Source organism: Octopus bimaculoides, chromosome 6 (genome assembly GCF_046866305.1).
Source record: "Octopus bimaculoides isolate indiv1 chromosome 6, ASM4686630v1, whole genome shotgun sequence".
NCBI classification, from domain to species: Eukaryota; Metazoa; Mollusca; class Cephalopoda; order Octopoda; family Octopodidae; genus Octopus; species Octopus bimaculoides.
Window position 1 is genome coordinate 85,064,554 of NC_142933.1, and position 27,500 is coordinate 85,092,053.

Consider the following 27,500-nt stretch of genomic DNA (forward strand, 5'->3'; position numbering starts at 1 on the left):
TTACGAACGAAAGAAAACTTCATGAACTAGAAATACTAATATCAACATAGTAAAAAGAAGTCACTAATAGTAGTAGTAATGGAAGAGGAGGTATAATGATTGGAATTTGCAGGATATCATAACAGCCGAGTTTGGTGATATCTTGCTTGGGGTTTAGTGTTTGAATCTTAAAAAAGGAGAAATATATCAATAACAATGTTATGTAAAGGAGCTGTAATTGTGTGTGTGTGTGTGCGAATATACAAGAATGCATAAGTATAGATGGGCAGCAAGCTACAAGGAGTGTTTAACTCAACAGCGAAAGTTATCTTGTTACCAGCCTTTAGAGATGAATCACAGGGAATTATTCATTTTACTTGCAACGGCAAAAAAACCATGACAAAAAAAAAGTTTCTTTTTTTTAAAAATTGTAACAAAACATAAAATAAAAAACCCTAACAGATTCCAAAATTCCAAGAAGTAGACAGCAAATGGAATAGAATCAATAAAGATTGTTTAAAATATTAAGATATTGATGTTATAAGAAGAATGGCGTGGGAAATATGGAAAAATAGGAAATGTATAAAAAAAAAAGGGTGGGGTAAGGGTAGAACAATACAAAAAAAAAGACAAAAAACAATAAAAGATATAATTTTGTACAAACAAACCAAAAAAATAAACACAGGTTACAGACAGTTAGGTATGATACCATTGGCTTGCGCATAAAGACATACACCTATAAAAACCACGAAGGCAGCAGGCCAAAGAGTTTCATGCTTGGGAACACTGAAACAAGCATTTTGATTGGCTACAACGACAAGCAGTTCGAAGATACAACACAACAAAGCAAGGTGCCCCTGGCAGGCAGCAAAAGGACAACCAACCAAATCAACGTAACAAGCATGACCACATTTGGATGGGGGGTTTCGTGGGAAGTGGCAGAAAAATTGAAAGTAGGGGGGAAGGGACACAGAGTTTTCGGGGGAGTGGGATGGGGTGGTAAAAAAAGACAGGGTGGAAAAAATATCGGTGGGTATACCAGCTTATATATCCCCAGACCCCTATGAGATATCGTAACATGCAAAGCTGACACCTTAATGTATGACTTTTTCGAGGATGTAGAAGATTTAAGCATTACATTGGCCAAGGAGCATGCTGCGGAGAGGTCAACGAGGATACCTTAATGTTATACCTCCGTGGAGATTTTCGTTTCTAAATCAGCAGTTTGATCACACTTTTCATGCATTGATCTGAAACGAGACAAGATGGCCATTGCAGAAAAGTTGAACGACTTGGTAAGACAATGAAATAAACAGAAGCAGACAAACATGTCATGAAAACCTACTTCAAATCGCAATACTGGAATAATTTATCCGTTTAATTTGCAAGACAGGATCTCTTTTCTGTGGCCAATAGATATGCGGAGATATATATGTAGATATATATATATATATATATATAAAGAAATATATTGCTTTTTTTTTTTTTTTAAATTCAAATAAGGAAATTTTTGATTATCTTAAAATATCTCAATAATGTACAAAAAGAAAGAAAAGGAAAAGTATAAGAATTAACAGTAATCACCATAATATATACATACATATATATGTGTGTGTGTGACTATATATATATATATATATATATACATACATATGTATGTAACTACTGCTATTAATAGTCTCAGCAAAGAAAGAGGTAGGGGAGGGAACTGCTACGAATACTATAACAGTTATGTTAGTACAAGAGAGGGGGGAGACTGAGAGACAGAGAAAGTGAGAGAGAGAGAGAGAGAGAAATAATCATGCTGTTGTTTTTTTTTTCCTTATTTGTACATTAAATAAATTATATAATCACTTTTAAAATACGATGTTAAACTTGCTTTAAGCACCATATGTTAACATATAGTACCCAGCTTACGGGGCTATGACAGAAATTACAAACTTTTCTGCATTAGCCACTAGCAGGCTAAGAAACAAAAGAGAAAAAACAAAAAGAAAGATGAAAAAAAAAAAAAAGAAACAAGGCGCACACACACACACAATATATATATGTATATATATATATATATATATTAACATACATGTATGCAAATACACATATATATTTATATATATATATATATATATTTATTTAAACATTTTTTCTTTTTTCTTTTTTTTTTTTTTTAATATTCCCTACCTGCACGGTTTACACCACTGATTCTGTTGGTCAAGACCAAATCTAGCTCTGCATTTCTTTGGGTTTGAGCATTCTGGAATCAGAATGAGTCAGAATAAGGAAAAGCATGCAGACAAGAGAGAGAATAGAGAGAGGTGTGAAAAGAGTAAATGAGAGACATAGAGAGATAAAGAGTATGTATGTTTAAAAAAGAATTTAGGATTTAATATATATGTATATATATCTTATCTTTTACTTATGTCAGTCATTAGCCTGTAGACATGCCGGGGCACTACCTCAAAGAATTTTAGCCAAACAAATCAACCCCACCACTTATTATTCTTTTAAAAGCCTGGTACTTATTATATCAGTCCTTTTTTTGCCAAAACTGCTAAACCACAGGCATGTAAACACCCCCAACACTGGCTGTCAAGTGGTGGTGGGGGGGGGGGGACAAACATGAACATAAAGACACACACAAACACATACAATGGGCTTCTTTCAGTTTCCATCAACCAAATCCACTCACAAGGCTTTGGTCGGCCCAAGGCTATAGAGTAGAAGACAGTTGGCCAAGGTGCCATGCAGTGGGACCGAACGTGGAAGGATGTGGTTGGGAAGCGAACTTCTTACCTCACAACGATGCCTGTGACCCTCTATATATATGTGACCCTATCTCTCTTTATATATATATATATATATATATATATATATATAAAAAACTGAAGCTATTAGTTTGAAGCAAGTTTAAGAATAACAGTAAAACATTTGTTGATTGGATGAATAAACTGCCAGGCAAATCTTTAAGTCCTAATCAAAACTAATTGTACAATACACACACACACACACAGAGGTAGTCTGGAATTTAAAGACATTGGAAAGGATCTTCCTAGGCACCAGCAAATCAAAAGGAAAGTTTGCAAAATGCCAAAATCCAATTTGGGCTTTCGCTCATTAGTTTTCTTCTCTTCATTGAAAAGCAAGAGTACAAACCGTTAGATTTTCTACATCGCCAGACAAATGAACTCAGCTGATATTTCACCAACACTTCTTAGTTCATCTAATATCACTTTCTCTATGTTAGCATGGGAGAGGTAATTGAGGCAGGACTTTTATGGGTGGATGCTCTTCCTGTTGCCAACCCTTACCTGTTTTTCAAGTAAGTTGATAGTTTTATTCCAAAGAAATTTGAAAGCACGAAACTAATGGATGATTTGATATGAAATGCCAACAAACGTCAGCAGTTGCAGTCCGACCGCAAATGGTGACATTACTGGCTACAGTAGAAGCTCAGCTCTGTGTAAGTTGTAAACATTCATACAAACAGACAAGCACACATGAGCTTCTTTCAGTTTCTGCCTACAAAATTGCCTCGCAAAGTATTGGTTGGCCAAAGACTATAGGAGAAAGAACTTGCCCAAGATGTTGACTGTTGGGGCTGACATGAGATGAAACTAATAGCAAAATGAAATTATAATATTAATGGTAATGACACTAAAGACTGCGAAAGAAGAAAAAAGAAATACAAAATACACAAAAAAAAGGCAAAAACTAAGGCAAAATATAAGGAAATGTTAACAAAAGTGTTGGGGGTGGGGGAGTGTGCAAAGGTCAAAAGCTTGAAAGAAAGTGTTATATTAGAAATAATATTAAAATGAAAATAGGAATTGGGTTAGTAGCAATACTTCAGCAGGAAGGATATAATAATAATAATAATAATAATAATAATAATAATAAAATCAAGAAAAAAACAAAACAAAGACTAAAAATGGAAAAAAAGAAAAGAGATTTAAGTGAATAGATAAGGAGTGAGTTAAGTTAAATATGGTAAAAAGGAGTTATTGATGGAGTTGCAATTAGTTTATTGTGAGTTAAGTGGAACGCCAGTGAATTGAACACACTCAAATTGATTCACAGAGTTCATTGTGTTAGGACAGCACCTTAATGGGTTGGAGTAATTGTTTTTTTTCTCTTTTGTTTTGCCTCCGCATGTGTATGTGCATGTGTGCAAGGAGTAGTGTGAGATTAGTTAATATACTGTTAATAATAAAATATACAATTTCATCACAACTACAACTGTTATAACCATATAACTCAACCTACATTTTAATATTATATATATGCATGTGTGTGTGCGCAAATCATCTTTAGCATCAATACTATCATAAATAAAAAGCCACCATTTATCTAATGAAAGGTTTCTCACTGTATGTAGTTACAGCAACCCATCTTAAGAGTTAAACCTATACAACTTGCATTTAATGTTATTGTTCAAATAACAGACATTGAAACAATGAAGAAACTATACGTGTCATTGGGTATAAATGTAATAAATATAAGCTAGTGTGTGAAAGATTATTGGAGGTTTTTATGAATATGATCTACCAGGAAAGTTGGTTAAGTAAGGTGTTACATGCTGCCAATATCTAATCAATGCCAGACAATAATTCCCCTATTGTTTGTTGATTGAATAACGAAGCTGGAAGCAGCATAATCAATAACTTGATATGTAAGTCAACAACATAAGTGACAGTGAAACCCTTCGGAGTTATCAAGCTGTTTCAGTCCCCGTGTGTACAAGTTGACAAAGGGTTGTTGGATTAACCAATTAGACTTTACCCTTCTATCCGTCAGTATAAAATGCTCTACAAACAATATCATAAAAGGAATTACTGTTATTTAATCTTATTACCAAGGAAATTTATTAGAGACAAAATGATAAACAATGTTGATAAAGTTACTGAACTATTGGCTCCATTTGCAAACATTTGTTTGTAGCAGAAACATTTGTAACAAAAGAGGTAAAACATGAATCAGTGGTTCTCAACCATTTCTTGCCTATAGACCCTTTGATTCCTATTTACTCAAGGGATGTGACCCCCATAGTCATTCGAAATCTAAAAACTCCCTATTATATTTTTATGATTAAATATTATTAGGAGTTGTATAAAAAAATTGTTTGTGGAGGTGCAATGGCCCAGTGGTTAGGGCAGTGAACTTGTGGTCGTAAGATCGCGGTTTCGATTCCTAGACCGAGTGTTGTGAGTGTTTATTGAGCGAAAACACCTAAAGCTCCATGAGGCTCCGGCAGGGGATGGTGGCGAACCCTGCTGTACTCTTCCACCACAACCTTCTCTCACTCTTTCTTCCTGTTTCTGTTGCACCTGTGTTTCAAAGGGCCAGCCTTGTCACACTCTGTGTCACGCTGAATCACCCCGAGGACTACGTTAAGGGTACACGTGTCTGTGGAGTGCTCAGCCAATTGCACGTTAATTTCATGAGCAGGCTGTTCCGTTGATCGGATCAACTGGAACCCTTGTCGTCGTAACTGACGGAGTGCCAACCCAAAAATTGTCCAACTCTTTAACGTTTAAACTGGCCATATCTGGTCCAAAATATTCTACTTGTTTTATGCTCAAATCAACCAGGTTCCATCTCTCACATGATGTCATTTTAAAAATATACAATCATATCATCAAAATCTTGAAGCTACAAGATAATACAGGATTAATTCAAAACAATGTGAATAAATAAGCCTTACATTTGACAGAGTAATCTGAATGTTGCACATAAATTTTAACAATAATTTACTGCACATAGATTTTAACAAGAAAATCTTCTATGGACCCTGGTTGAGAATCACTGTTTTGTATGTCTTGCTCCACCAAAATAATTGTCAGGAATGGCTAGCAGTTATTCAAGAAATACTCATAAGCTTTGTGCCTTTTGGAGAAGATAAATAACAACTTCAGTATATTCTTTTCTTAAAAATCTTGTATAGATTTTCATTTATGAAATCATTAGTCACCAGCTCATAACACTCAAAATAATATTGTCCGGAAAAAAATAATAAATTAAACAACATTCTCTGACTTTGATCCAATGAGCTGGACAAATAGATTCATGAGAAACCACTGGTAGTTTTGTTGTGGACATTAAACTACATGGCTTCTAGCTTTTTCTTTTCCTTTTTTGAACCCCCCCCCCCCTATTTGGAGATCTCCACAATTTCTTAAGATGTTGAAACCATGATCAATCAGTTATAAGAAGAAAAAAATGGAATCAACATACTTCTGAAGGAAAAAACAACTTTGTCAAGTCATCTATTAAGCCAATGACAACCGAAGTCCAAGAATACTTACCAGATAAATTTTTACTCTTTAACTAATAACCTTCCTGCTCTAGAAATCTCATCAACTTCCTTACTAACTATTATTCTTACAAACTTTTACCACACCACCATTTATATATTTATAATTTTAGGACACATAATTTCTTTAACCCTATTCTATAAAAAAAATAAAAAAGACCCCAAAAACCTCAATGCTAAGTATGATTACTGAGCAGAAAACAGTCTTTTACAAATAAAAAGATCATGCTCTCTACTACAGTTTAGTTTCCAATCGTCTTGCGCACTAAACACTGAAAATGCTGTAAAAACATCTTGAAGAGTCAATTAATCTGGTCTTAAAAGCTGTACATAAAACTGATTGAGCTTATGTGTCAGAAACAATCGTTGATATAGACATTAATACAGTAGTATAACTAGTTGTAGTATAAGATGAAAACTATCCACATCAAATGAACCCTGTCACTTTGTTCAAAGGAATCAGTAATACTATTCTTCATTAGGTTGTACAGAATTAATAAGCTAGGCAACTTTATTGATGTGATCCTCCAATCATTTCTATACTTCAGAATATCAACTATATAATTCAAGTAACAAGTCTATATATCATTATTATTATTATTATTATTTAATGTCTGATTGCCATGCTGACAGGAGTTTGATGGTTTGAGAAGACCTGATAAATTTGAGGAATGCGGCATGCCCTAATGTCTGTTTTGGCAGGGGTTTCTATAGCTGGATGCCCTTCCTAATGTTATCCATCTTACAGAGTGTACTGCCTTTTTTTTTTTTTTGCTGTTTCTTTACATGGCACCAGCTTGAGAGAGATTGTCATGTGACATGCATGACTAAAGTGCCTAAAGAAGAATAAGGGGAAGAGTGTGATGATTTTAGTTGAGGTGAAAGAGAGAGGGTTTTAAATATAAAGAGAGGAGGTTTATGGTTGTGAGAGGGTGGCAATGGAGAGAGTAACAGAGAAGACACTACTGGGAAGAGAGTATGGAAGGGATTTAGCAGCAGGGGTTTGTGAGAAAGGGTAGAACAGATTGGTAAGGATGATGAGATAGGTTGTGCAGGAAAGATCCAGGATTACTCCACATTAAAAGGGTAAGGGTGAAAGGTTTGAAGGAAAAGGAACAGGTGAAAGTGAAAGTGATGAGCATCCAAAGAGGGAGAGACGAAAGGGTGTTGAGAGAAGCTATAAGAAGAGGATAGTGAGAGGATATATATATCCATCTATATGTGTTTAACAAGACCCCAGCCCTACAGCTCGGTGTATAATCAAGAACTCTAGTAGAGACTTAGAAATGTAAACTTAGAAAGGAGAGACAGATGCTATGCAAAAAGAATATATTGTGAATACAAAAGTATGTGTCAAGATATGGTGAGGTTATAATCATTTGTCAAACACTGTTAGTATCATCATCATCCTCATCATCATCATCCTCATCATCATCATCATCATCCTCATCATCATCATAAATATTTTCTATGCAGCTTACTATTTTTTTGTTTTTGGCATGTGGATAATAATAAAAAAAAAAAAAAGTAATGATGATATAATAATCACACAAAAATACAAACAAAAAAAAACAAACTGAGTTATAGACAGAAAGTGATTGATTTAGAGTGGAATGGGCGAGTGTAGAAAGAGCATATACCAATAATAGATGGCCTCGTCCTTTCCCACTGATATGAATCCCCGCCAGAGCTTCCTTCAGCAGTTATAGAATCTGAAGCACATAAGAAAATGGCGGTTTTGAGCGATACAGTTTGAAACGGCACAAGGTTTCAGTGAACCTCCAAAGGAAATAATTACAACATTAAAGGAACAAATAACTAGGTATATATATGTTTTGCTACCTAACACATACAATATATATATATGCGTATACATATATATTTACACACAATGTGTAGCAGTTAGTGACAAGCTGCTGTATAACCTCACTTTGATTTACACCTTTATCTTAAGATTTTATGGCAAAAATTCTTTTTTATATATATAAAGATTTTATTTATACAAATGTAATAGAAAGCAAACTTTAGAAATGAATTTAGTTAAGGAACAGTTTTAACATGAAAAAAATAAATAAAATTAATAAATAAATCTTATCATCATAAGAGAGAAACATTAATTAACACATCAACATTGCTTGCTTCAATCTTGACGTATTTACTCTATTAATTACATCACATGCTAATTTATTTCTCTCCCAGAACAACGTTCTTACATCTGTTCATCAATTTCCTTCTGCCTGTCTATTTCAACAAATAACGATCTCTGACACCAGTAAAAGGTGAAAAAAAAAAAAAAACTTCTGAAATTTCTCTGATGGTAGAAAGCAAGGGTGGGGGTGAGGGTGATATGGTTGACTCCAGTATTTGACTGGTAAGTTTATTTTAGCAACCTCCAAAAAAATTAAAATTAAAATAAAACAAAACTCTAAATTGACCTTTGCAGGAATTGAACACAGATCATGAAGGGAGATGACTGAATACAACAAGACATTTGTCAGATGATCTACTAATTGCATGGGAAATGTCTATGTAGACTTTCTTTAAATAAATGTAAAATAACAACGTTAGAGTGATCCAAAAAAGAGCGCAACAATATGTTTAATTTTAGGGTGCATGATGTCTAACTTCATATAGTGACTTAGATATAGTACCCTAAAATTTGGGTCCACAAGATGTCAGGACCAAAGCCTATTATTAAAAAAATTACAAGATGATTAAAGAATAAATTGCCCTCAATGAAATCAAACCTATGAAAAAGTATTACATGGAAAAGATTTTGAAAACTTCCAGAATATTTCCTCAAGAAACTATTTTCTTGCTTTAATGTAATCTCTTTCTGGTTATTATTCTATGTTAGGAACAATAAAATAGATCAACAAATGAATTTCCAGAGATGGCATTAAAAAGCTAAATACCTGGTTTAATAGCAACCACTATCGGTTATGACAAAGAGGAATTGGGGAAATTGAGAAAAGCAATATATATGAGCTTAAACAGGTTGTTGTTTAGATCCAGATCAACCCTGAATGGGTAGATCTAAGATTAAAGGCGCGTCAGTATTCATGGCCGTTATTTTTTAGAGTTTATCTATGAATGCATTATCAACTGTCCCTTTCCTTTCTGTTAATCTTTTTTTTTTATTCGGGGTATGATTTTGGGGAAATTTTTCTCACGGGATTGACTGATGTAAGCAACGTAAGGCCTCGGCACAGAAATGGATATTGGGAACCATCAGAAGTTCCTAGTTATTAGCAAAGGTTTGATTATATATATAACTAATTTAGAGACGAACCACCACTCTAGTCAACTAAGAACCCGTGTGGTGGTTCATCTCTAAATTAGTTATATACATATATATTACGAAACCCGGTGTAATATTATACCGATATTTGCCTGTAAGGTTGGAATAAGCTTTTATTCCCTAATATTATTACTATAATACTTTATATATACAAATATATATATAATCAATTGATCAAACATATATGCATGTTTAGCATAAAACACAATAAGTGTATTCATTAACACACATAGCAAATGAGGACGTTTTATTGTAAAATAATAAATGGTGCTGCGATGGAACAATCACCGATTCATGTCTTCTGATACAACTATGACTTTATGCAAGTTTCTGATACAACTATGATTCGTTATAAAGTGTATCATATCTATTTCTCATGAGGATTGAGTCATGGAAAGAAACACATTTGAAGACAAGCTCACTAAACCAATACAAAAAACATGATAATCAACAGATAACAGTTTCTGTATTAGAATTAAGCAATGGAATAATGACTACTTCTCAAATAAAAGATATATTTAAAAAAATACCCAGGCATAGTATTAGGTTATCAAACCGTATGGATTTAAAGCAAAAACTATGTCTGCCAAGAAGTAAATAAATATGTTATCCTTTTAGAAAAAATGACAGGAAAGTCTGTAGAGAATTTTAAGGAAAAAATGGTTGTTTTACATCTACAATTCTATTGTGATTCATGTTTTCTCGTTTTTTAAATTTCGCTATTTTTTTCCATTTCAGTCAGACACATGGAAAGTTCTTATGGTACTAACTTTAAGTAAAGATATTTTATTAGAATAACTCCAGTATCTAAGACAAGTCTTCCTTAATGTGACGTGGAGCAAGCTTTAAAAACATCTACAATGAAAAAAAAATAATAATAATAAAAATAATAGCCGAAACTAACTGTAATACTTAAATAAAAAAACAAACATCTTTAACTAAAAATTATATAGAATTCATAAACCAAAGACAGAAAGAAAGCTAGGTAGGCATATATATATATATATATATATATATATATATATATATATATATATATATATATATATATATATATGTATAAATAAGTACTCAGTCATTAAAATCCTTAGTGTGCAAAAATAAGAAATGGTACTAACCTGTGGTAACATCATTGAAATACCATGGTAATCTGGCTTTAGCTGAAATAAGACAAAGAATTGAATTAGGGCATTAGAAAGATCTTAAGGTGTAAGAGCTAACAAAGGTACATGAAAACACAGGAGTTTATGCAAAAATATTTACTATCACTTCCCTTCCCACCAAACCATGTACCATTGAACAGCAGCCACCACACACCGGGAATAATAGGGAATGAATATATGGAATATAATAAACAGGAAGGGGGGAAAGAAAGTAGGGGAAAAAATGAATTGAGAAGGGAAAAGACAGAGAGAGAGAGCAAGAATGAGAAAGAGTAAGAGAAGTAAAAGTGGAAGGAATGTGGATAATGGGGAGAGCAACATAGAGGAAGATACACCTGTAAAAAGAAAATACAAGAAATCTGTATAATTCTAGGATTTCCATTAAAAACAAAAATTGTGAGTGAAATAGCCGTTATTGTTTTCTTGGCAAAGAATTATGTTACATGTGGGTTTATTATTACCCTACATGGTTAGGTTTTAGCTTCATCTATAAAATACTGAATTTATTTCACATCACCAAAAACAACTGCTTTTCACACTTAACACATACACACGTTATTACAACCAAATAGCGGGCTCTTAAAGGTAGTCATGCAGAATGTGAGATATCATTGGTAGTGAAATATGAATAGTAAAATGCACAGTATTCATTTATACCTATTGGAGAGGAATGAGTTAGATAGACAATGTCTATTTAGAAGAATGACTAGACACAGAATGAGTTGACTGACAAAAGTCGACATGAAAAGTATTAGCAAATATAAGTTGACAACACTAGTATGAATGTGCAATGAAAATAGATGAGGAATACAAAGGGCGAATAAGTAGCATGAATTAATAGTAGAAGTTACTCGCATTACAAGACCAAGAAACATTCAAGGTGTTATGTTAAATGGGAAAATGTATGTGAAATTTATGATTAGTTGATTGTATGTGTGTGTTTTAGTATCTAACTCTTAACATCCTGTTGAAATTTTTCAAAGTCAAAAGCTCAGTCCTGTAATGGACTGAGAAGAAAATACTTAAAAATAGTCTTGTTTATTTAAATGCTTATAGTGTATTTATTGGTGGTCAGGTTATTGTGAAAATTGGCAGTATTGCAGAACACTTAGTTTTTTTTTTTAAATGTACATAACCATTTGTGCTAAAAATAATGTGTGTTCTAATTTATTACAAAATAAAAATTAAGAAACAGATACAATAATAAAGATAATAAAAAAAAAGTCAATGAAAGAAAGATGTTAGTAATAAATTAAATGCAATTAGTAACAAATGTGAACATGCAAACATCAGAAAAAGAATTTTTCTCTTTGACCATTTCTATTATGAAATTTATAGATAAGTTGAGTTAATTCCTCCAGGAACAACATACCCACATATTTATGAAAGTTTTGATAAAACTTTGGCAGGGTAAAAACAAAACAGAAAAAAAAAAGGTTCGGCAATATTTGTGTCAATTTTAATAGCAAACGTCACAGAATGTCAATAAATGACATAGGGAGAGATTAAAGTTTTCTCTCTTTGATTAGGGAGTTAATAACTTCCTTTAAAACAAATATAAATAAGAGTGTTGTGATTTGGGTTCCAGGTGGTACTGGATTGAGAGACGCGTACACTACTGGGTGAATTCATTGTTGTACAGGATGTTAAGAGTTAAGTATGTATTTATAAAAAATGACAAAAGTGATCATTTGTTTAATTCAGTCTCCAATTGGACAATGCATATAAAAGTTCGTTAATTATTTCCTTTTATAAGATAGCCAGAGTAGAAAGTGGGCTGGTGCCCTAATTTTCTCTCCATACCTTAGGTGGAATTATGGCCACAGTTTACCATACCAATATGGATGAAATATTTTTTTGGCGAATTTGAGTAATTGCAGCTATGGTCGAGAAGTTAAACTACAGATCACACGGTACTGTGTACAAACCTCACCATTTCAGCTCTTACATTGACCCTCTGGACAAGGAATATAGGTTGTTGCATGCCTCTGTTACCTATCTGCTTGACTGATGGAGTAATATTCTACAATGTGAGCAAAATCTGAACTCATACCCCTGCATCTGAATCTCAAGCAAATAAGAACTACTTTATTTAATTTGTGTTCTAATTAAATGGTGTAAATATAATTTCTTTACAAACAGACATATATCATTGTAGTTCTTACATTTGCTTATTTACAACCAGGTATAGATTGGATGATACATAGTATTCTATAGTCATATGTCTTTCATGTCACCAACTCTTTATTTGTTCTCCTGGTCTTTAGCACAACGGCTGGACATGTTTTCATGGCAGGCACAGACAAGTTGACATTGTTTTATGTTTTAAAACATGTAAACAATATCAAGCCACAAACATACACAACATGCTTCTGTACAGCTTCAACCTTGGTGAGTCCAAGGCATAAATTAAAAACACTTGCCCGCAGTGGAAACAAACCTTAAAACTATGTCATAGTAAAGTGAATTCTTAATAATACCAAGCCATGCCTGCATCTTATATAATTTTTCGCTCACGTATATGAAGACATTTATTTATCAATCCAAATATGGAGTTGGAAAGACAGTCTTTCCAGTCCCAAAACTGGAGTAATTAAAAATATGCCTTGACTTATTGAAGTACAATGAAACAATAACATAACTACAACAATGTTTAATCTCATAAGAAATGTGTTATATATGCTTGTCAACAATTATGTTACATATGGTCTCACCTTTTGATAAGATCACTAACATATTCCACTTGAAATGGTTCCTACATATAATACAGAAGTTGTGAGATCTAACTATTGTCACATCTATTCTGTTCCCAATTGGAATTTTTCAGTAGACTTGTACAGCCATCCATCACTTGTGAGTGAATATTCTATGCTAACATCTATTATGGTTTTGCTAATTGTTTTAAGTAACTCTGCAGTCACAAGCCGACATAAAAATCACCTGGATTCCCTGACCCATGACTCAGTGGTATATCCATGGTATGACAGCCGGATGCAGGAGGAGTTGCATCAGCACCCAGCTGAGTACTTATTTATAGTTGAGTAGCAACAAAAAACAAAGTGTCTTGCTGAAGGACACAATGAACTATCCAGCATGGAAAATTGAATAAACAACCAAATAATCATGAGCTGAATACTTCTAAACATTTAATGCATTTATTTTTCACTTCACAGTTCATTAATTAATAGTGAAATTACACATATATCTCAAACATCCCCAACTTTGACAATCATCATCATCATCATCGTTTAACGTCCGCTTTCCATGCTAGCATGGGTTGGATGATTTGACTGAGGACTGGTGGACCAAATGGCTACACCAGGCTCCAACCTGATTTGGCAGAGTTTCTACAGGTGGATGCCCTTCCTAACGCCAACCACTCCGAGATGTAAATTAAATGTAATTTTTGAAAGAAGGCCACCACTCTACCTATGCTACCATAGTGGAAGGAAGAGTGATGGGATTTGATCTAACATAGAGAGGGGACATAAGATTAAAGCTTCTTTTAAATAAATAAGACCAGTGACGGATGTGGTATGACTTAACTGTAGTTCCAATAAAAGGCCAATGTTACATATTTGAGTAGTTGAAATGGTGGTATTGATTAAGTTGATTTGATACTGGAAGTTTCAAAGGAGACAGCTTTGATGTGAAGACCGTTTCAAGATAAGTTTGTTATTAAAGCATTTTACATTCCATTCAGAAAACACAGCCCCACTAGAATCAGTAGAATCTAGTTGTTGTTGTTGTTGTTGTTTAGTGTGAGGCCAGCCTTGATTGACAAACCTATAATTGAAGGCATTCCAACCATAACCATTTTGACTCACCACCCTGCCAGATCATATCCAACATGTCCTTTTTGTTTTTCTTTTTTGGTTAAGTGAGTTGGGTGTAATTTGAGAATCAAATTGTCAAATGACAACATAAATGCTTCTTCATTGGCACATGCATAGTCACTGGATCTTTATAATGGTGAATTTCTTTCCAACACAGCAGACAATTAAATAAACACCTGAAATGCAGGCATAGCTGTTTGGTTAAGAAGTTCACTTCAGAACCATTGTGGTTCTGGTTTGATCTCACGACATAGCACCTGGGACAAATGTCATCAGATTGACAAATACTTTGTGAGTGGAATCCAGTACATGGAAAGTGTGTGAAGAAGCCCGTGCATCCATGTACCATTACAACTTTTGCCAATGTATATCACTAGAGGATGTATACACTGGCAGAAAACAAGTGTTCTTCAACGGAAGTCCTCTTGCACCAAGTAAGCAACAATCTTCTGTTATTTTTGCCATCGAAAGTGGAATGAATTAGTAATTGGCTCATGGGAAATTTGTAATCAATAACGCTAATGTTAAAATATTGTGATGATATAAAATAAACAAAGTAATTCAATCAACATTTTAAAGCAAGCAGCATGTTTTAGGGAGCAGATATTTGCAAATAAAATTGGAGAGAGAATGCATGTGAGTGTACATGTTTTGAATGATTAGATAAAACATATATTAATGCTTTCAATGTAACAACAAAAAAGCAGGAAGAGGATTCCGTTGAAGATGTTATGAGTTATGAACCCAACCTGTAAGCCACAAAATAAAAATGTTTTTACACTAATCTTGTGATTTCAGTACAATTGAATGGTGTATTGATTATTATTGATTGAGAATGGTTTTGAGCACATAATAATAATAATAATAATAATAATAATAATAATAATAATAATAATAATAATAATAATAATAATAATAATATAAAAAAAGCAATATTAGTCACCTATATGAGAAAATATATATATTTTTAGTGGGATTGGGAAGAAGAAAAATGACAACCACTTTCTGAAAGAGAAGGAACTAAAATAAATCTTGACTAATTTACTATAATAAAGGAATGGTTGTACTGAAATATTGAAGATATAGATGATTTAGAGGATGGGATAATGGAAAGAGAAAGAAAGAGACAGAGAGAGAGAGGTAAAAAAAGAATAATAAGATTGCCAATATTGTAGAAAGTGAGTAGGAACACAATATCTTGCAGAATATAATACATTTTCACTGAACATTCAAAATAGGGGAATATTTCCTTTTTGGAATGTTTTTTTTTTTTAGGAAAAATATATAAAAATTCCATTCTTTGCCTCCCTATGTTTCAGAAAGGATAAAATGAATGAATAACTCAAAAATGAAGAAATACGAAATACTTGCTTAAGGGGTATTATAAATTGATATAAAGAAATAGATTTTCTAAAACAGATTTTTTGGGGGGTTTTTTTTCTTCACTTTCCTTAGAGGAATATATAAAATGACTATTAAAATTCATTCTGAAGAATATATTTCCAAAGTTTGGTTTCATTTTTTTAAAAAATCATTCAAGAGTAACAAAGATAATATTTATGTCATTATTTAGCAACATTGTTAAACTATCACTCATCATCATCATCAAAATAATAATAATAATAGTTGTTTTATATATATATGCTTTTCCATGCTGGCATGGGTTAGACGGAATATTTTTTGAGACAGTGCTTTGTAGACAAGTGCCCACCCCTTTAGATGTCTTTTCCAACATCCAAGGAATATGATGTGCTTATTCTAAAAAACCAGGATCAATCTGCAATAAACAGTAGTCTAATCTCCCTCAAATTACACATTACCATCTCTAATGTAGAAGGGCAGATTAGAAAATGTAGCCCTAGGCATGTAACGTGAGAGAAAGGTGGGAAGGTCATGGCTGGAACACTCCTGGCCACAGATCACCTCAACCACAACTGACAGCATATAACCTGTGTTGTTAAAGCTTTAACATACAACTAACTCCATATACTGGCATTCTATTGGTTACAACGATGAGGGTTCCAGTTAAACCAATCAATGGAACAGCCTGTTCATGAAATTACCGTGCAAGTGGCTGAGTACTACACAGGCATGCCTACCCTTAACATAGTTCTCAAGGAGATTCAATGTGACACAGAGTGTGACAAGGCTAGCCCTTTGAAATACAGGTAGCACTCATTTTTGTCAGCTGAGTGGACTGGAGCAACATGAAATAAAGGCACATGTTGCTGGGAATTGAACTCATGACCCTTATGATCATAAGCCAAATAATTCACGTGCCTACACCTAAATCCACATAAATATAAATATATATATGTGGGTGGGTGTAATAATAATAATAATCCTTTCTACTTTAGGCACAAGGCCTGAAATTCTGGGGGAGGGGGCTAGTCAATTACAAGAACGCCAGTATTTCACTGGTACTTAATTTAGTGAACCCGAATGGATGAAATGCAAAGCCAACCTTGGCAGAATTTGAATTCAGAACAGTCAGAGGCGATATTCCGCTAAGCATTTCATCCAGTGCACTAACAATTCTGCCAGCTCACCGCTTTAATAATAATACTAATAATCCTTTCTAATATAAGCACAAAGCCGGAAATTTTGGGGGAGAGGGGACTAGTTGACTAAATCGACCCCAGTGTTACACTGGTACTTAATTTATTGACCCCAAAAGGATGAAAAGCAAAGTTGACCTTGGCGAAATTTGAACTCAGAGCATAAAGATGGATGAAATGCTGCTAAGCATTTTTCCCAGCATGCTAACGATTTTGCTAGTTTGGCTCCTTATAATAATAATAATCCTTTCTACTGGAGGCACAAGGCCTCAGATTTGTGAGGGTGGGAACCAGTTAATTATATCAACCCCAGTGTTTCGCTGGTACTTAATTTATCAATCCCAAAAGAATGAAAGACAAAGTTCCTCACAGTGGAATGTGAATTCAAAATATAAAGATCCAAAAGAAACACCACTTAGCATTTTGTCTGACACACTAATGATCCTACCGGCTCATCACCTTAATAATATAACAATAACAAAAAAATATCTCACTGCTATACATTAGTTCTTCTGTGACAATGTGTTTCAGACCACTCAGAAGTCTTCAATAAGAAAACAGAAGTAGTTTTCCAATCGTGAAAGCAGATTGTTACACATCCTTAATCACTTGTTTGTAAGTAACAACTGTTTATCTTACGTTGTTGTTGTTGTTGTTGGCACTCCATCGAGGGTTCCAGTTGATCCGATCAACGGAACAGCCTGCTCGTGAAATTAACGTGCAAGTGGCTGAGCACTCCACAGACACGTGTACCCTTAACGTAGTTCTCGGGGAGATTACAGGCACAGCAGAAACAGGAAGTAAGAGTGAGAGAAAGTTGTGGTGGGGTTAAACAACAACCAACACTTAACCATTAGTCATGAAATACATGTCTAGAATGAAATTGTTGTTACTGCCATATATCCATCCACAAATTGAGATAGGTCGCTATGTAATTTCCCTGTTTTTACAACTTAGTCTCCTTTAATTTATATTTACTTCCAGACCTATGATATTGTCCCTTTATTTGCATTGCTGCTTTAAGAAAGTAATCCCTATCAAACACAAATCAGAAGAAATGTGTTGGTCCAGACAATATTTATAAAACATTAATATCAACCAACCAGAGCCAGGATTGTCACTCTCTCTTTCTCCTTATATCAAACAACCAATCACAGAGTTAGCTGTCCCACTTTCCACATATATCAACCAACAAGAAGTCAGAATTGTCAATCTTTCTTTCTCCATACATCAGCCAATCAGAGTCAGAGTTGTCTCTCCCCACCCCACCAAAACTTATTACATACCATGGTCAGCAAAACAAAAACAAAAAAATTGTTAATGCACACTGCATTTATAAAAGTGGTTATCAACATTAAATAAATCTGTGAAAAATGAAACAAATTTGTACAACTTTAAAACATCATGGAGGAGGAAACATATATGTGTAAATATATAGATTAGGGGAAACGAGTTTTAAAATAAAAAAAAAAAGAAGTTATTATGGAACCCTGGAAAGTATGTTAAGCTTAGAAAAGTAGAATAATTATTTTAAAGAAATTGGTAGAAACCTTTTTGCCTTTTCCTTTGGTAGTAATTAACACATACATCTAAACTATTCCAAGAGTCAATCTTACTAGTCTTGGAGAGTGTGCAAAGGCCATTGATATAAGCCCTTCCTCCAGACCAAAACAAAAATTATAAACAAGCAAGAAAGAAAAAAAATCACATACAAAACACAAGAAAAGAATGACTCTTTATGCTATGTGTATGCATGTGATTTAGAAACAAAAAAATGCAAATATACATGCATAGACAGCACCAAGAAAACATTTATGTATATACACAGAAATTAAAACACAAATCTAAGACTGATAAAATGGTCTTTGACATCACAGACAACTGTAGAACATATAAAGAATGGTTAAGTGGTTAATTTGAACTAAAACAAAAATTAAATGAATTTTAAATTAGATTTTTAAAAAAATTGAAATTGAAATTAAAAAAAAAAAAAAAAATTAAAACACAAAATAAAATGATAAAGTTTCTGATGCTGCAGAAACATGTTAAATTTTGGTAGCCAAGTTGACAGCGAAAATACCGCTATTTGTGGGAACTCGTCTATTGGGAAGGCTATTTTGAAGCAAGAATAAACTGTTGAGAATATCCCAATTTTGAAGAACTGCTTTAATTGGTAAATTCAAGAGATGACAGCATTGATGTTAACAGGTTGTGTCTAGATCAAAGGGAACAAGAATTAGATCTTGTTACCAATTGAATTTTTCAAGTAATTCCATTTCTTTAACTAAGCTTGCTGTGAAAGATCTAAACTAGATTTATGTAGATACCATGATTTTGTTAATTCTCTAATTCTATGATTATTGGAATGACAAAAACAGAATACAAAGGTAACAGGGGGTGTTATTCGAAAGCCTTGAGAATCAATATTTAATTGGTGTAATAATTACTGTAGAAACCAAGTTATCAAGACATGGTTAATAAGTCAAAGCTTATTAATTCTATATTTTGGTGACAAATTCTTCATTTGATATAAAACCTATGTTGGCAAAGGACCTTCACTGGATTTTTCTCCACTATTTATTCCTATATGCTTGAAAAGCAATGTTTTCCCAACATCATTTATACGAACAGCAATAATATTTGATATCTGTTTTATTATCTGAAAGATTGAGTGAAGTTTACAATGCTGTGTCACCTTATTGATGAAGATTAACACTTTTCCAGATCTGAAGTAACCAGTTCATCTTAAACTTTCATTACTCTCCTTCTGTTTCAGTTACCAGCCTCCATTAATTCATGACAACTTTAAATCAAGTATATATCCTCCATGTATATTATATGTTGAAACATCACCGTCATCATCATCGTCGTTTAACGTCCGTTTTCCATACTAGCATAGGTTGGACGATTTGACTGAAGACTGGTGGACCAGATGGCTACACCAGGCTCCAATCTGATTTGGCAGAGTTTCTACAGCTGGATGCCCTTCCTAATGCCAACCACTCTGAGAGTGTAGTGGGTGCTTCTACGTGCCACTGGCACAAAGGCCAGTCAGGCGGTACTGGCAACGGCTATCTCTCTTGTACACGTCAGCCAATACTACTGTGAACCAGTCATTCTGTCAACACCCTTGTGACTTGGCAGCTGTTAGAGTAGCAGAGATAGTGCTGTGTGGTATTTGTTCTGACACTCAATACTCTGAGCTCAATTCCAGTCAGGGTCAGCTTTGCTTTTCGTCCTTTCAGGGTTGATAAAAAAGTACCAATCAGGGCGGAGGGGATTGGCAAACTGTAAGAACACAGATCAGATATCTTGTGGTATTTGTTCCAACTCCTTGCATTTCAAGTACAAATTCTACTGTGGCCTACATGGGTGGTAGGCTTAAGTTTGTCACTCAATTTGGCACCATCACCTGGTACCTCGGATGTCTTTTAGCAGAGACTGCTGTGTTTCAAGCATTGGGGACAGGTCTCTAATCTGAGGATGCCTTTCTCCCCGGTCTCCCTTCCACCAATTTTGGAGGCCCTGTGAAGAGTCATAGGCAGTGTCTCAGTGTTTGATTTGGCTCAACCAGTAAACCACGCTCAGCTTATTCCTTTCCATTCACTGCCTGTTCTTTCCCCCCAATTTGATTTGGCTAATTCTTGTCTTATGTTGTGTTTGACTGTATAAAAATCTGTTTTATTTCTTACAGAGAATGGAACTCTGTTACTGACAAGAGAAAAATAGATGTCAATTCTTAAATCTTCTTGCATCCCTTAGCTACAGAGCTAACCCTAGCTTCACCTCTAGCACCAATGATGCCATCAAGTCAACAGAAATTTATCTACAAATCTGTTTCAGGTCCATCACTATCAGTTGCTTCACTGCATTGATTTTGTGACTGATTACCAATGTATCGTTTTGTGTAATCAATACACGAACTGATTACCCAATAATAGATACATGTGTAGAAAAATATTAATTTTCAGTGACTTTAAGGTGTAGTCTTAGACATTAAACATTTGCTTTGGAGCAATTGATAACTGACTTGCAATGATTTTGTTCTTTAGGCAAACACAACATGCTATAATTTGTGAATGTTTGTACTTTCGCTAATTAAACAAAAACAACAACAACAGCAGCAATATAAGTTTGTAGGCTTAAATCCATTCTCTTGCCTTCTCCTCATACTTCTATGGCTACATCCAAACCTACAAGATGAAAGTTAGAATTAATTGGTGTGAAAGAAGGAAAAGATGGAATAAATAAACACTTAAAGTCTTTTTCTGGAAGGATGAAAAAGAAATTAAGTGTCGAGTTTTTACCTTCATCCTCACCTGTTGTTTCTCTTTTCCTCTTCTTTTTTTTTGTATGTGAGGCATAGTTGTCTCGTGCACTCCAACCAGGGTATAGTTGCATGTGTAACTCTTTTTCCTTGCGAGCCATTTCATAGTATTTGGCCTGTTCAGCTCGATCTAATGCGTGCCACTGGAGAGAAATAAACACTGGTTTAAGCAGACCCCCCAACAACACAACTTCAACATAACACGCTTATATTTTAAACAATATTTAGAATATAATAAAAAAAAAAAGAAGAGGAATATTCAGTTTTTAGACCCAAATTTTAAATGTGGGTTTACTAAACTACAGGGAAGTTTACTGAATGGATAATAAATGTCCTCCACCCCACCCCACCTTCCATCAACCAATAGAATATCTAATAAAAAGGACACAAGAGAAAATATAATGTATCAAAATATTAAATTTTATACCAAAATTGGTTTCATATTACTAAAAATAGTTCAGCTGCACAAAACTACTTCTAATTAGAAAAATACTTGTTTTTTTTTTTAGGGTTTTTTTTTTCCGACATCTAGTTTAGTCTTTTGGGGAATGAAACAGTTTCATAAATGATTCTACTTAACTCAATATCCTGATTAATTTTATTTTGGTAAATAGACGCTAAATTTGTTTAAGTGTGCGTGTGTGTGTATGTGTGTGGGAGGGTTACCATATATTAAATATATGGCAATATTTAGTCAGTAATTAAAGATAAAAATATAGATTTATTTTAAAGACCAATTTAATAAGAGTGAGGTGGAGTGATTAAATAAAGCTAATATATTTCAAGTACTTATTCTATCAACTCCACAAGGTTTCCTGCAGAATCACTCAGGCATTGAACTAGATACATTAAAACATCCAGTCTGGCACTTGTTGAATTCTAAAACAAGTTAGTAGGAAAAGACAATTGTTTCCAAATCAAATCTTTATTGAATTTAGTCATAATCTATGAACAATTTCTGTTTTATTACGAAACCTTTTAAGTAAAATTATATTAAAAAATTAAAGATTCCAGATCTGTTGTAGTTGGGGTTAAATATTCAATAGCATAAGAGATGAATGTTGTGTGTTAGGTGGGAGATAGGCATCAGAGACAAAAAGCAGTTTATTTAGAAGGTCATTAAAACTTGGTCTGCATTATCATGAATCAGATTGGGAATAAACATGGAAGTGGTGTGTGTATATATGTTTTGTGCAGTGTGAAAATAAAGTAGATGCTGGTACTTTCAGGAGGGTGAGGTCAATTATCATAGATCACCCAACTATGATTCATATCAAAAGTCAATAGCTAAATGTAATATAAAGAGCAGGCATGGCTGTGTGTGTTTTAGAATTTCACTTCCAAACTGCATCATTTTGGGTTCATTCCCATTGCATGGTACCTTGGTGGAATTATTAATAGTAACTATTTAATTACCAATATCAAGTTTAATTATGTTAGAACTGCTAATTAATCAGTAGAATGTAGTCATTATTAGCTGGATAGTCAACTGAGTTAGTATGGAAGTTCAACAGGACAGTAAATCTTGCTTATAATGAGAAAGTGCTGCAAAATAGCAGTAAAGGATACATTCGGTAGAAGTAGACAAGAGAAGAAGACTTAGGACAGGTTAGTTAAATCAAATTCTAGTTGAAACAAGACTAAGATTCTTGACAAAAAAAATTCTTGTATTGAAGATCTTTTCAACTAATAGCAGCTCGCAAAAAAATGTTTACTAAAAGCAATAACTACTACTAATGATAATTCATGAAAAGCAATGTACGGTTTGACAGATCACAACTAATCTGGTTAAAACTGACCTAGTCTTTTATCATTTATGGGTTCTGATGTTGTCAAGTAATGGACTCTACCAACTAAACATGTTGAATGTGAGAGCTACTTTCAAGTATTTCGCTAGAACCAAGTGAGGTTATCGAATGACTAAATAAAATATAAAAAATGATTTCTGACTAAATAAAAAAGAAAAAAATTAAGAAGTAGAATAGCATGTGTGGGAAAAAGATGTCATGATGAAAAAAAAAATTGATTTAAATTCATGTTAGCTTCATTTAATAACAAAATTGCTTTCATAATTATACATCAGCAATTTGTTTCATTATTATTGCTTTAATGTTTTTAAACCAAATATTTGCAATTGGCAAGAGATAGAACACTGGTCAACTTAATAACACATAATTCACTGCCCAGCAGATGTGACCTACACTTATAATTTTTCTTTTTTTAAACAACTAGCTTATGCAATAATACTCCCTTCTATGCATAAATCTCTAACAGTTATAAGCCAAAATGGTGAAGACTCAATGACTTCAACACACTTCCCTATAACTTAAGAAAAAAGAAATTTTTAGCTTGCAAAAGATTTTAAATCACCAGTCAAAAGCAGTGGTTCTTAAAAACCCCAGGGTAGTGCAATATTGCTGCATGTTGGTGGTAGGGACTGTGAGCTTACAGGGCAGCAGCAAATATCAGTAGAACACTAAAAGCTTTTGGGTGTTTAAAGAGGTCATGATTTTTCTAAGAAATAAAATATTTAAACCACATATAATACTAACATTTTAGACACATCTTCAAAAAAAGAATCTCCCCACCCCACCCAAATCTCTTGTCAGAATTAAAATATGAACAGGACATCATGTTGTTAGTGAGCAGAAACATGACTGACTATGTGCCAAGGTCCAAATATATTTTCATTATATATGTCCAGTGGAGGCGCAATGGCCCAGTGGTTAGAGCAGCGGACTCGCGGTTTCGATTCCCAGACCGGGCGTTGTGAGTGTTTATTGAGCGAAAATACCTAAAGCTCCACAAGGCTCCGGCAGGGGATGGTGGTGAACCGTGCTGTACTCTTTCACCACAACTTTCTCTCACTCTTTCTTCCTGTTTCTGTTGTGCCAGTAATTCAAAGGTCAGACTTGTCACACTCTGTATCACGCTGAATATCCTTGGGAACTACGTTAAGGGTACACGTGTCTGTGGAGTGCTCAGCCACTTGCACATTAATTCCATGAGCAGGCTGTTCCGTTGATCGGAATCAACTGGAACCCTCGACGTCGTAAGTGACAGAGTGCCAACAACAACATATATGTCCTCACCTTTAGTAATTTCTATAAAGAATTAAACAGGCACGACAGTACCTCATGCAAATTGCTGGATAAACTAGTACTGTATAAGGAAATAAGGGTAACAAACTACAGCACAAAATTAAAGGGTGTCTGTAAAACACCATTTGGTGAAAATAGGGTTATAAGCTACAAAAGGCTGAGAAGCAATATTGTATAAAAGAGTAACAATACGTACTTCCATCCAACAGTCACTGACCTGTTAACTCCTAGTTTTTTTTAACTATTCTACTCACTCCAATCCTTCAGACCAAAGACTAGGCAATACAGATTAGTTACGGGAAAACTATAAGCAATAATTGTCTAGTCTGCCTTCTTATTTATAGGATTGTGTCCCTTCAAAAATATATGTATGGGTAAGAGAATTTATTTTAGAATTTAACTTGAAACACAGAAGGAGTGTATTTTGGTTAGAAATATAGAAACGAAAGGGCTAAATGAAATGAAAACAAAAGTGAAATGGCAAGAATCTGAACAATTCTCCAGTAACAATATTGTTTCTATTTCCCTATTCTCTCACAGAAAATATAGCATTTTTTAACTTCTATTCAGTAAAGCTAATTCTCTGTTTTATAACATTTATATTTTATTTTATGAAATTATTATAATATTATTACAATATTCTATGGTCTATAGGTAAATAAGATATTAAACTAACAACATATTAGTGATGTTTCAAAACCCTATTATAAAAACATTATCCAAGTTTTTCACAGACAAGTTTTTTTTTCTTTCCTCACTCAGCTTTAATCTAAATTATGAGAATATATATAAATATATATATAATAATTGCTATTTGAAACAGCTTTTAGCAATAAAACACTATTTCAGACACTCATACAAATGTCTCAATATTAAAACTGATCAATGTTGCTGCATCTGATGTCATGCAGAACTATTTCTGCCAACCAACTAACAGTCTGCTTCTCTCTCTCTCACTCTGTCTCTTTCTCTAATAATAATAATATATGAGAGTGAAAAGCATGCATATATATATATATATATATATCTCGCATACAACATTCCTAAATCTAGCTCCTGATAGTCTATTTTCTAATAGATAATGTTTCGTAAGCTAATAACTAATCTATAAGTTTAGTAAATGGCCATTCTAGTCTAAAAGAGTATAAAAATATTACAGGCCATACTTCAGACTAGAGAGAGAAAGAAGAACCAGAAAAAGGAAAAGCCCAGCAAACTAAGGAATTAGAACCAACTTCCAAAACAGTTTATATATAAACAAAAACTTTATAATGTACGAACTATAGACCACACAAAAAGTCTGTAGGGTTACTAAAATCGAACATTCAGTTTCTTTATTTAAGTTGTTAACAATAAATGGTTAAGATATAGGAAGGATAAAAGTCTAAAATAGCTTTGAACCACATTATTAACAACACAAAATATTATGAAAGCATTTTTCTCCATTGTATTAATAAATGGTTAATAATTAAAGGTAAGATTAATTGGGTCAGACGCTAATTGCTAACATTCAACTTAACATTTGTTCCCATACTGCTTCTGTTTATCGATGAAATTGGAATTCTTACAGCTTAATAAGGAAAAGCTAGTATCAACTTTTTAAAATTTGGTGTCATCTCTACTTTACTTATAAAATAATATAATTTACTGACAAAAACAGTAACACATTTTACATTTTGAAAATAAATTATGATAATATTTTGAGTCTCCAACTTAAAAAAAAAAAGAAAGATTTTAAAGACAGGGAGTTTATATGGAGGAGCTAGTTGGGTGCTATCAGTCACTCAGCAAGAGTGGGGGCAGCTTGAATATTATAAAAAAAATTTTAATCGAAAGAGTTCTCAGTAGAAATGCTCTTATAAAACAGGCCATTTTCTTCAGATGATACCACATAATCTGTAAAATTTAATAGTGGCACTATGGAATTTAATTACAACACTAATAATCAAATCCATTAATATATATTTGACCACAAAGAACATATCAAATAAGTTGGTTCTGTTAGCATTTCCTTAGCTCTATAAATATTTTCCTAAAATCTATAGATGTACCCCAAGTTCTGTAGGTGTTTTAATATAATATGGAAATGTGGAGGAATCATTTGTTAAAAAAATTATATATATATAAATAACAAAAATAATAACAGTAATAATAGTAGTTGTTTGTCATACCTGCCACGTATCATTAACACAAGAGGGATACTTGTAACCGGACGGTTGAGAAACTTGCTTCTAAGATTGATGCCTCTGAAGAATGATCTTCCAGAGACAAGCTGATAATATTTTGCAGAATAAAGACTTGTTACAGGCACAAAAGAGGGCAGATTGATAACATAACAAATGTAACCATTTAGAAAAAAAAAAAGCAAGAGCAGCAGACATGAAAACAGTCAAATACAAGAATAAAGGTAAAAAAAGGCACTTAATCGTTTTTGTTTTGTACTTTTTTTTTGTTTTTTTTTTTCTCCTTCCAGAAAAATTCTACAAGGGATGACAATATTTTGATAAACATTTTTCATGGCAGGGTCTTTTTTGTTTTTTGGGGAGTTTTTTTTTTTTTTTTTGGTGGGGGAGGTGATTAATAATACAGAAATTCCATTCTGTGGTAATGATGTGAAAAAGTAAATCAGTTCAAATCAAATTGCTTAGAAAAAAATAAGTTAAAAAAAAAGAAGCAAAATTAAAAAATAATAATAATAATCCACAAACATAATCTTTGAAACCTGGAAAGTTTTTTTAAGATTCTTCTTCCAGAAAGAATGAATACTGGCCACAGAGTATAAGTACATACACAAGTGGAAAAACAAACAGCAGTTGAGGATTTAAAAATTACTGAAAAATGAAAATATATATTTTGATTTTTTTTTCTTTTTTTTTTTTTTAAGTTCAAAAGATTTACACATGGTGGTAGTAGCAGCAGATTTGAAAT

At 33.3% G+C, this 27,500-nt stretch overlaps 1 protein-coding gene across 33 annotated transcripts in view; it reads right to left on the reverse strand.

Moving 5' to 3' along the window:
• LOC106876393 (transcription factor 7-like 2) overlaps positions 1-27,500 on the reverse strand; it is a 551,963-nt gene that overhangs the window by 7,126 nt on the left and 517,337 nt on the right. For 10 of the 33 annotated variants that reach the window (XM_089354187.1, XM_089354180.1, XM_089354177.1 and 7 more), the window contains 3 exons: positions 10,706-10,747; positions 7,927-7,998; positions 2,158-2,230 (listed from right to left, as the gene is read on the reverse strand). In XM_089354187.1, coding sequence (XP_089210313.1) covers positions 2,158-2,230; positions 7,927-7,998; positions 10,706-10,747 — 187 coding nt within the window. Of the gene's footprint in view, positions 1-1,117; positions 1,230-2,157; positions 2,231-7,926; positions 7,999-10,705; positions 10,748-21,451; positions 21,615-27,500 lie in introns of all 33 variants that reach the window. The other 23 variants (XM_089354188.1, XM_089354179.1, XM_089354185.1 and 20 more) reach the window with 15 other exon arrangements.